This window comes from Chaetura pelagica, unplaced genomic scaffold (genome assembly GCF_000747805.2).
Source record: "Chaetura pelagica isolate M959 unplaced genomic scaffold, ChaPel_1.0 scaffold369, whole genome shotgun sequence".
Lineage (NCBI taxonomy): Eukaryota > Metazoa > Chordata > Aves > Apodiformes > Apodidae > Chaetura > Chaetura pelagica.
The window spans coordinates 1,568,967-1,580,625 of record NW_009970235.1 but is presented as its reverse complement, the minus strand read 5'-3'; the positions used below and the strand labels follow the sequence as shown (position 1 = coordinate 1,580,625).

The 11,659-nt window shown below is 54.2% G+C and overlaps 1 protein-coding gene across 1 annotated transcript in view; it reads right to left on the bottom strand.

Annotated features, from left to right (window-relative positions):
- Positions 1–2,229: 2,229 nt before the first annotated feature.
- RBPMS2 (RNA binding protein with multiple splicing 2) overlaps positions 2,230–11,659 on the bottom strand; it is a 15,712-nt gene continuing 6,282 nt past the window's right edge. The window contains exons 7-8 of the mRNA XM_010005944.1: positions 2,488–2,578; positions 2,230–2,292 (exon numbers count right to left, since the gene is read on the bottom strand). Of these exons, the coding sequence (XP_010004246.1) occupies positions 2,230–2,292; positions 2,488–2,578 (154 nt within the window). The remainder of the gene's footprint in view (positions 2,293–2,487; positions 2,579–11,659) is intronic.

Below are 11,659 nucleotides of genomic sequence, written 5' to 3'. Positions count from 1 at the left end.
GGTTTGTTTTTTCTTTCCTTCTCCCCTGCTCCTCAGCTGTGCTCAGCGCTGCCCTAGAAGCCCTGGGGAGAAAAGGGAAAAGAGCTCAGGCTGCCTGGGAGGGCGGCAGGAGAGCCCAGCGCAGGGACACACTGAGCTGAGCCAGAGCCCCCCCGGGGAGCCCCCGGACCCCTCTGCTGCAATTTCATCAAGCGGCAGCTCCCGTTGTAACATCCACCCCCTGCTTTTATCCCGCCAGGCCAAAGCAGTCCTTGTTCCCACGGCTGTTTTAGCAGGTACAGATAAGGCCACAAAAAGCCCCCGGCAGCCCCAGGGAGCCCTGGAGCGGGGGAGGCGCTGGGCAGGCTGCAGCTCGGCGGACGTTTGCCTTCTATGGACATCTCCCTGCACGGCTGGAACGGCGCTGGCATGGGGAAGGGAAAGCACAAACACCCAAAAAAGTGCATGGTTGCCCTCCCAGAGGCAGAAGAGCTCATCTTCAAGACATGCCCATGCAGGCAAGGACTTGCCCTTCTCCTAGAAGGAGATGCCCCAAGCCCACTTGTGATCCTCAGCAGCATCCTAGAGGAGCCTGTGTCCTTCCAGGCAGGGCTGGAGAGCTGGCCAGGGAGGGGAAGGGGAGCACCAAGCCTGAAGCACCCCAGCCCAGCCCCGGGGAAAATTAAAATAAAAACAAAAAACCCCACTGAAAAAAAAACAAAAAAAAAAACAAAAAAAAAACCAACACACATCAGAGCACAGAAAAAGAGTCACAGCAGCCTCTGGGTATATTTTGTTGTTGTTGTTGCATTTCATATATTATCCAGTTTCACATTCTCATAGGATCAGCAATTATATAGCAACTTATTCTCAAATCTTTTAATACAAGCGAGACAGCCATGGTCATATAATACTTAAAGCACTTCAATACCAAGCAAGAAGATGCTAAAACAAAAATTGCACAATTTCTTGTTTACTATTGCCTGACTGAATCATTGTTACAGAAGACAACCCTTCTTTTTCAAGCTTTTAACTAAACATTAACTTATCTTACAGGATTACACTTTCTCTTTAATAATAATAATAATTAATTGCACACAAACACACAAGAAATTCTTTATGATGCATAAATATTTCCTTATTACACATGGTACAAAAATACTCGTACTTTTTTGTTGTTCGGTTTCCCATAAGGATGGCTAATTATTTGGCAGGACTGGATGCTCTCCAATCAGAAGGATGTGGAAAAAAAAAAGTAGTGAGATATTTTACAGCTGTTCTATATATAGAAGTCTGAAGAAGAAGAAAAATAATATAATAACCCTGACTTTAAAACCAGAAAAGAAGGGATGAGAACAGAAACCCAGTGCATTGTACTTGGGGGGAAAAAAAAAGAGAAAGCAAAAACCCCACATTTTTTAAATTTTTCTGGTCGTACTGGGAAGGGGAAGGAGGAGGTGGGAGAAGGGGTGAGACAAGGACAGTTTAGTATTTCTCAGAGCCAATTCTTCACCAAAGCAAGATGAAAACCTTGCTGGATCAATCCGTTGGGCCAAGACCTGTTGCTAACAGTTACACAAACGCTAGAACAAACAAACTTACACTCACACATACACAAGTTAAGTGTTTTAATTCATGCCAGAAAACATGCAAAACCCATCGCCTTTCGTTTCTTTCAGCCGAGCCACCGGGGCAGGGCGAGCCCGGGGAAGCCCAGGACCGAGGGTCTCGGCACAGCTGGATGGCGAAGCTCAGGCAGGGAGGATGTCCTGGGGCTGGAGGGAGGGCAGGAGGATGGAGGAGGAGGAGGGATGGAGGCGGCGACGGCAGGGGGGCCGCGGCGGCTTCAGAGTCCGGGGAGGGGGATGCTGGCAGCCCCGGGCCGGGCGCCTTGTCCGCTGGCCGCCAAGCAACCGAGAGGAGCCGGAGCGCTCGTCCCTGGCACATCCCTCCGTGGAGAGGCAGGGGGAGGAACACAAGCCAAGGAGAGAAGCTGCGGGAGAGGAGCAGAGGTGAGCGGGGCTGGCTGGACCCGCAGCCCTTTCCCCAGCCTGGGGATCGATGGGTCTCCCCGCACCCACCGGGATCTGGTCCCACCACCCATCAGCATCCCTGGGGGTGGGGGAATGTCCAATTGTTCTGCATCCACAGGAGGTTGAGCCCAAGCTCCCATCACTCCTCCCCACAAGAGGCCAAGGGTGAGCAAGACAAGGACCCAACTCCAAGAACATTTAATTACTTACTAATGAACTAACAAAACTGACGAGACTTCCATCCTTGCTGGGCAGCTTCAGAGGGCGGGTACCAGCGCATCTGGAAAAGAAAGCCACGCCAGCGGTTCATGATCCAGGATTATCTCAGCCAGAGCCCAAACCTCCAGCTCCTTCAGGTCACATTTGAGGTACACTGAATAGAGATGTCCCCAGCAGGTGAAAGGAGGCCCCCGGGTGAGCCCCAAATAGTCCTTGAGTAGCATCCCAACCTGGGGCTGCACCCTCCCAGTGCTACCTGGTAGGCCAGCCCCACACTGGCCAGCTCTGGTGGCTCAGACAAGGCCAGGCTCAGGCTCAGCAGGCACTGGGACCTGGCCAGGTCCTCCCTTAAGAAGCACAGCAGGACTCCACATGTCTAAGAAGGACCACCTCACCTCTGGGCTTGCCTCAACATCTCAAGTACTTTCTGTCTATTGGCATAACCAGAAGACAGCCCCCAAGTTCACACCCAACTCACTACCACATACAAAAGCACCACCACACCAGCTAGGAAAGCTCCTCACCCCCAAGCTCTAACCTTTACCACTGCACAAGTATGTCCAAGGAGGGGCTGTTTCCACCCTCCCCCAGCATCCTCCCACTCGCCCATGCACCTCAAGTTTACATCTTGCCCCCTGTTCAGGCTCAGACAGGGAAGAGGAAGCTCACTTTGGGCATACAGCTGCCCGAGCTGGTGGCCACTCTGCCCTCAGCCAGCAGAAGGAGGCATCTCAAGACCACACATTTAAATCAGACCTCTACATGACATGCACAGGGTAAGAACTGGGTCATCCATCACAGAAGAGACCCACGAAGTTTTCTGAGCCACAACCCAACCATCAGGAGAGGCTCCAGGCAGCCCACATCACAGGAAAAACTTGGTAGAGCAAGACTTGGAGGATTCCCTGGCAGGTTGCTGCTGCCACATCTACTGCTCAGGCCTGCTCCTTGCTGAGGAAGGACTGCTGGATAGGGAACCAACAAGCAGATGTGGGAACAGGAACTGCACAGACACTGTCCGGCCTGTCAGTAGATGCAGCAATGTCCAGTAGAACAGCATTGGAAATCCAGATGCTCCTGGTTGGTCTGCAAGGCTGGTACATCAGGCTGGGCTGAGTGAGCAGCTTCATGCCTGAGAGCAGCAGGAGATGAGTCTGTGCCACTTGACTGAGCACAGACCCAGCAGCAGGAGCTGCTGGTGGAGCTGGGTTGTGCTGCTGCTTCAAAGGGAGCTGAGACAACAGCCATCCCTGCTCTCCTCCTGCCCCAGCTGATGGGAGGAGAGGATGGGCATCAAGAGCAGCAGGCACATTCAGGGCTCTGGGTAGCAGCAGAATTGTGGACTTGGCTTTAAGACGGGTAGAAAAGAGGCAGAAACCCTCCTAGAGCCCAGCATGAACTGTTCCCTTGCCAGACCACCCTGGCAAGGTTGTCCCCTTACCTGAACAAGCCTGGCTAGATGCTGCCCTCCCAAGCACATGCACCACTCCAGGGCCAGAGGGGAAAAATAGTCTTTCCAGAGCAGCTCCAACTCCACCAAGAGGAACCCTTAGCTGAGGACAGGCAGACTTTCTTGAAGCAACATCCCAGGTCAGTTGGGCAAAGGCAGAGCTGCAGCCAAAGCATCTAGTTTGGCAGAGGCTTTGGGACTCATCTAACCATGACACCACTGAGGTGCTGCTGTCACAGCAGCACTGCCAACCTCTGCCAGGGCTCTTGCTAGAGACATGTCAAGGAAGCCACTCCAGGTTGAGAGGACACCTGGCAATGAAGGGGAACAGGAGGTACTGGATGGCACACACAAGCCTTGCTGCAAAGTTACCCAGGAGTGGAGGTGCAGATCTGTGTCCCCAGCTGCATGAGACCTCCAGAAGCTGCACATGGCTTTTCAGAAGAGACAAAGCAGAAGAAAAGAGCACTCAGAAACTCAATGAAAGCCCTTGGATTACTCTCCAAGCTCAGCACATCCTCAGAGGGTCCCTTCAAGCCCCTGTAAGAAGCAGAAGTCTGACACTCATAGGTGCAAAGCCAGAGGCTTTGTGGTCATTTCTTTCCACAGAGGCAGGCAGCAAACAGCCAAGACCTCAGCAGCTTGGCCTCCTCAGAGCAACTGAGGGGACAACAAGCACATACCTCCCAGAAAGCACAGCTGCCTGCCACGGCCATATCCTCCCTCCACCATCACAAGGGCTGCAATGCCACGAACTGAGGTCCCTGAGTTCATGCTTGAGGCTGTTCATGTCCCTCCTCTTGTGATGACTTCTACAAGGGGGAGGCCTGGAGTTTGCAGAGACTCTCTTCTAGCAGGAACCTCTCATCAAGTCTCATCTGCTGGATGCCAGGCTCCTGTCTGTAGGTCACACTCCTTCCAGGCACCTTCACAAGGCAAGTGGGTGCCACCAACTCAGCTCCCAGCTGGCTCCATGACAAGCAGCCAGGGACATCCCTTGGATGGAGGGAATTGAGGACATGAGCATTATTACCAAGACCCTCTTCCCCAGTGAGGGGTCCCACCTAGTGCCATGACCAACATGCCATCTTGGTGCCACACAGACTGTGCCTTCACTTCTCCAGTTGCCTGTGGGAAGGACACAGCTCAGCTGCATCCTTGCTGCCCAGCCTGGGGCCACCACAATGCTCTGGGCATGGTCATCTCCTTGCACTGACATCGGCAGGAAGACACACAGCCCAGCACCACTGATACCTCATGGGGTCACCACAGGGACCAGTGCTACTGGCTCCTCCCAGCCCTGTCACCAGGAGGTGCTTGCTCAGCAGTCACATCCCAGCTGTCCTCCTCGGTGGCCAAGGACCTCCCCTCCAACACCCCTCCCCTCAACAGCTGGAAGTAGCTTCCTCTTGCCCAGCAGCAACAGGACACTCCCCTGCATCCCTTAACCCTGAGATGTCTCCATGCCACACTGTGCTCAGAGCTGGCACAGAAGTCACCTCCATGCACAACAGCCAGTCCTGACCCCACTTCTCAAGCTCTCCATCCTCTCCTCAGAGGGTCTGAGCCCCCTTCTGCCCCATGGACACCCCATCCCAAGCCTGGGATGCCCTCCAGCTTCAAAATAAATCCTGCTTTTCTCCTAAACACACACTGGTCCTGGCTCTGGCACTAACAAACCTCCACCTTTGATGGGACTGCCTCTCCTTGCCCTCCTCCTGTAGGTCTCCAATGCTTGTACACACAAACCCAATGCCAGCAGCACAGCCCGGCAGCAGACGGGCAGGAGCTCATGCAGATGTAATGACCCTGGGTGCAGGCCAAGGCCCTGACATGCTGAGGGAACGAGCTGCGAGGTCTTTGAGCCCAAAGAAGAGTTAAGGGCTTGCTGGGATGAGGCAGGAACAGCCCCTCACTAGGAGGGATGCTTGTGAAACCAGGGGGAAGCACTAGAAGAACCAGATGGGAGGCAGCAGCTAGCCAAGAGGACATGCTCTTCAAGACAGTGGCACCCAGCAGGACAGCTATCTCTTCACATCAGAGTGTCTCAGGCACCTTAGTTTTGCCAAAGAGTAGAGACTCTGCAAAGGGAGAGGGGGGGATGGGACTCCAAAAACCATCTGGAAAAGGAGACCAGCACCAGAAGAGACTGCATCTCTTCTCTTGTCTCATGAGGACTGCAACCCAGAGCACTTCCCTGGAGGGAGCAAATTTCTAGGAGGGCTTTCAGAAGATCTGCTCTCTCTCAAAACACTACACAGCTGCCAAAGAGGAAGCTGAGAAAGAGTGGAGTCATCCAACAACAGGCCAGGAAAGTGGAGCAAGGGAGACTTTTACTGGAACAGATACAGTTGTTTCTGGAGTCACATTAGCTCACAGCTAGAAAGGAGTCTGGCCACACCACTGCAAACATCTCCTGCTTGCTCACCTGTAGGAAGAGGCACCAGCCAGCTGCAGCCAGCCTCGTACCACCACATTCAACATCTGTCCCAGAACACAGCTGGAAAAGAGAAATCTGTGCCACTTTCTGGAGCCCAGGTGGAACACCCAGAAGTGAAGAGCCTCCCCTGTGCTGCAGCTACACAAAAATCACCAAGAAATTATCAGTGGGACAGATAAGCAGCTCATCGGTTCCTCACTCTCCTTGTCAGGTCCTTTGTTGCCTCTCCCAGTTACCCTCAGAATTAAAAAGTCCTTGTCTTGCCAGTTGTTCTCATGGATGGACAGCAAGTCCTTCAGCAGGGTAAAGAGGAAAGGGAAGAAAGGATTGAATACACAGCTCCATCCTCAAGTCACCTCCAGCTTGAATGACTGGCCTTTCCTCCTCAGTTACTGCCAGGTCTATCTTTGCTCTGCAGTCAGCATCTGGGTGGTGGAGGCACCATCCCTGGATGTGTTCAAGGAAAAGCTGGATGTGGCACTTAGTGCCATGGTCTGGCTGATGTGGTGGTGTTGGGTCATAGGCTGGACTTTATGATCTTGGAGGTTTTTTCCAGCTTTGGTGATTCTGTGATCCCACAGAGCTCAGAGCTGTCCCCACAACTGGGACAAACCCAGTCACCTCCACAGGCACCAGAAAGGCTCCCAGTGCAGGCAGAGACAAAACCCTTCATTGTGCCCCTGGGAGCTGATAGGACCTCAGCCAGCACATCCAAGAGCTGCATTTAGTTACCAGCTACTGACATGCCAAGTGTCATCTCCAGTTGGGCTGCTGGGACCTGCTTGCTCCAGGAAGCCATCAACATGGTGGCTTCATGGTCACCACTTCCCCCAGGCTGCAGGTCACTGGGTGCAAGCCATGGGCAGAGCAAGAGCTACTCTGCTCCAGATGGAAACAGCTGATAGGAACACGACTGCAAGGACAGCCTGCAAAGGGCACCCACAAGGCACTAACATCATCCACTTGTGCTCTCTGGACACATACTTCCAGTCTCAGCAGCAGAGAGTTCACCCAAACCACCCATTTCCAGGATCCTTCAGGGGGCTGGGTTGAGGAGACTAATGTCCAAATGCTGCACAAGAACCAAGCAGCTCAGCCCACCACCAAGAACATCTCCCTGCAGCTCAAGCAAGTCCACACTTCTCCCCAGGCAGCTACAGCAGGGGAGAGCTGGGGAACCAAAACATCTAACACCATGGTGAAGAGCACCCAGATGACAGGTGCTGGTCCATCCTGTTGCTTAGAAGGGTCACCTCAACAGGTCCATCCTTTGCCTTGTGCCCCTCTGGGCCTTGGGGCACCCTGTGCTACAGCTGGTAGGGACATACCCATCTTGCAGACCTCAGCCAACAAGTGTTTTCCTTTCCCCAGAGCAGAAGCCAATTTTGCTTCTATCTGGCTTAAGCCAGCCACGGAGGGCCAGTGCTGGCCATAGGAAGTCTCCTAACATGACCTCAGCCCAGTTCTCTCATCAGGAGTGACAGTGAGAATTGCTGCTCAGCAGATACCTGGAGGACCTAAGAGCTGCCCCTGTCTGACTAGAGGGAAACAGGAGAGCTTGTTCAGGGCTGCTTGGCCAGCCCGTGCCAGCACCTAGTCACTAGAGTTTAAGACAACGTTGTAGCCATGATGGTCTTGAGAAGAGCTTCACACCTGCAGTGAGCCTGGAGACTGCCCAGAAGAAATAAACCTGGTAAGTCATAGAATCATGGACTGGTTTGGGTTGGAAGGGATGTAGAAAATCATCTAGTTCCAGCTCCCCTGGAAGGGCAGGGACACCTCCTACTAGACCAGGTTGCACAAAGCCCTGTCCAACCAAGTCCTGCATGACAGCCCTCATGAACAGGCAACAAGATCTGTCACTGTCCCCAGCTTCCCAGCCCAGGAGGGTCTATCAGAGCTCAGCTGCCACTATGTGAAGTCCAGGAGATTTTGAAGATGGGATGATGAAGACAATCCAGAGGTCATTGGTGCACAAATCCCCATTGATCCAGCAGATCTCCATGGTAGCCACTGCTGGATGCTCAGCCAGGCTGGTGGCACCCAGGTGGCCAGACAGGCACCAAACAGCAACATCCCAACAGGAAACAGTATTTGAGGAGGAGCAGAACACCAGAGCCCACACCAGCAAATCTTCCCACATCCCCAGTTCTCTAGGGCCAGCACCAGATCACAGCCACTGGGATCGGCCTCAGGTCCATCCACTACTGCAGCCACCACTCAGGAGATCCAGCCTGCTCTGAGCCAGCCCAGGCAGCAAACAAGAGGGAAAGTGGGGGTTTTTTGAGCACTGACCTCCCCTTCCATCGATGGGCTCTGCCTCCACCTCTTCCCAGGGTACTGGGAAGCCTCAGGGTCCTGCTGGGCTCTTACACCACCACCACTGTGTGCCAGGATCCAGGACTGCTCCTTCCACCCACCACCTGCTGGGACAGGTCCCAGCTTCAGAGGCCCACCTCCACCGTCTCCTCCAAGCCTCCAGACATGGCTGCTGCCAGCAGCAACAAGATGGAGGCTCTGAGGACACCCTGGGCAGCCAGCCCCCAAAAGGATGGGCAGCTGTGAACTTTCAGCCCCTGACCTGTTCTCTGCCTTAAAAGCATCTCCCACAGGTGGTCTCCCAGGCTCTGGGTACCAAACACATCAGCCAAATCTGCTACAAACACCATGTGGTAACCACCACCAACCTTGCCCACGTCCTTCACTTAGTCCCTGCTTCCTGGGGCAAGTCCTGCCCTCAGAAATGCTGCTAAAGCATCTCTCTGCAGAAGACCTCCAGAAGCATCAGTGTGTCATATGTGGTGCCTCCTACTGCCCACTCAGATCTTGGCTTGCAGACACTGCAAAACAAGTGGCTTCACAACAGACACCAAATGCAGTCCAACTCTGTCACACAGGCAAGGAATGAGACTGTCCACCAGGTCCCAGGAGAACAAGAAAAGACGTATCACTGGCTCTATCCCTGTGTCAGGCCTTGCCCATCTTCCCAGGAATCCAGCTCTGCACATCTTTGCACCTCCACAGTGTTCTAAGGGTAAAGGCAGACCTGGGACCCCATCTTTGGTGACTTCTTTCCCCACCATCGCTACCACATGGAGGTGCAGAACCACTGCAAGAACAGAGTCAGGACTCTGTTAACTTCAGAGCTGACCACAGCAACCACCCTCCCTGCCAACCAGTCCTAGGCCAGACCACCTTCCCTCTTCCAAAGCTCCCAGTTCCCTACGCCCCTTCCAGCTCTCCCAGGCCGTCGATTCCCTTCGTTACAGCTCATGGGACCCACAAGCTGCCTGTGCCTTCAGGCTGGAAGAGAGAAGCAAAGCTCCAGGTAGGAACTTGCTCCATTTCCAGTAACTGGAGAGGAAAGAGGTGAGATTAGACCCACAAGGAGGGGCAGGGTCTGTCCCAGTACGCAATTCAGGAACAAAGTGACCGGCAAGTGCTGTTGTCTAACGTGCCCACTAGAATTTAGTTGTGTGCTGTCACTGTCACGTCACTCACCTCCCCCACCGTGTGCCAGGAGTGAGGTCAAGGTGTATTTCTGGTTGCCCTCGAAGGGTCGTGGTTGGGGAGAAACCAGGTTTCTTTCAGGCCGAGCAGCAGGGTTGTCTCTGCCCCGGCTCAACCAGGCTGCTCCCCTCCCAGCGGCAGGACCTGCCCAGCCTGGCTCGGCTGGGAGGAGCTGATGTAAGATGGTGCCATGCTGAGTGCGCCATGTCAGGTGCTGCCGAGTTGGAGATGTGGGTTAGAAAGAAGGCCTGGTATCTCATTCCCCAGGCTCTGGTGGGTGGGTAGCGTGAGGCCCATGCACTGGGTTGCCAAGGAGATACGGGCTACAGAGATGGGCAGAAGCTTGCAAATCCCATGGTGCACCTTGGAGGAGAGATGGTTACCTTACCAGTCTTTCCAGACGTGGCTGCCATCATGCTTAACACTTCTAGGAATGGAGCTGTAGTACAGCCACTCCACTAGTTGCAATAAGGCATCACTAGGGTGTCCCCATCTCCAGGGACAGCTCTGAGCTTCAGGGCTAGCCTGCGCTGGCATCATGGCTGGAGGTCACTAGGGACATCAAAGGAGGCATTTGAGAGAGGGTGGGAGGGAGGGAAGGCAGATGGGACAGTCTTAAAGTCAGTGGAGTCTCCACAGGTAGAGGCTCTCAGCAGGGTCAGGCCACAGCAGCAAAACCCACAGCCCGGTGCCTGCCGGGGCCCCTCGGTGGGGCCGCAGTGCCCAGAGCAGCAGCCAGGCACCCATGGCTCCCAGCACACCAGCCACCACCAGGCCAGCCTTGCACCATCTCCAGCCCTTTGTCACTCCTGCCAGCCCTCTGGGCAGTTCTAAAGGAGGTCACAGGGGTGCAGCACCAAGGCTGGCCACCTCCCCACAACCAGGCATGGACACAGAGCTGCAACAGGATGAGCAGCTCAGGTCTAAGTGTTTTGCAGAAGTTCTCAGCTTAGCTGCTGCCTCCAACTTCATGCCTGCTCCAGGACTGAGGTCTATGGAGCTGCTGCAGTTCCAGCCATCCCTATGAATGTCCTCCAGCCAACACTAGTCTCAGGAGGAAGAACTGCAGCTGTCCTGGAGAACATCCCACCAACCTCTACTAGTGTGAGCAGAGGGCTCAGCACACTAAGACCAAGGTTTGAGATTTCAGCCCAGTTTGTGAGCAAAAGTCATCCCACCACCTTGCTCCACCCTGCCTGGGCTCTGCAAGGGAAAGGGCTCCAGCCTGGAGACCAGGCAGCTCCAAGCTGCAGCCTGAGTAATGTTTAACCCCATAAAACTTTATTGGTAATGTATCCTGCACCAGAATGTCTCCCTGGCAGGTCACCACCAGCTCTAGCACAGGGCAGTGAGGAGCAGCTGCAACTACTCAGCCAGCATGGCTGCTCTTCTCTTCAGACTGCTCTTTTCAGAAGAGAGCTGGGTCTGACCATAGCCTGAAGGGGCTACACTGGCTCCCTAAGTCTTCAGGGCACATCATCACTTATAGACACCGTTGGGCAGGGAGCCCTACCTACACAGGGAGCTCCCTGGAGCCTCAGGGCCATTCTTCAGGCCAGAAGACCTCTTTGAAAGCTAAGCTGGCTGTCCAGAACAAGTAGCTTGCCAAATGGCGGGCAGGAACCAAGACCCCAGAGGGAAAAGATCTGGCTGAAGGCCTCCTTGATACACTCCACATTAGGAGACCAGAGTTCCTCCCCCACTGCACACCATAAAGTTTTGGTAAAGACCTCTCACACACATGGTCCCCAGTCACTGATGCTCATCCTTGAAGGACCTGCAGTAATCATTTCACCTCCCTCAACCACCTTAGCCAGGCCAGAGGGCTTTTTTCCAGGGACAATTCAACTGGCAACAGCCCTTGGCTCCACCACCCTACACACAAGGGGCATGGAAGGAAAAGAAACTGCTCTGTGGGGTTGCCAGAGAGCAGAGCATGCTCAGATGCTCCTGTAACCGTGGGCACCATCAATAACTTGGAGAACACAAGCAAGCATGACTCCCACAGCGAAGGACCAGCCCACTCGG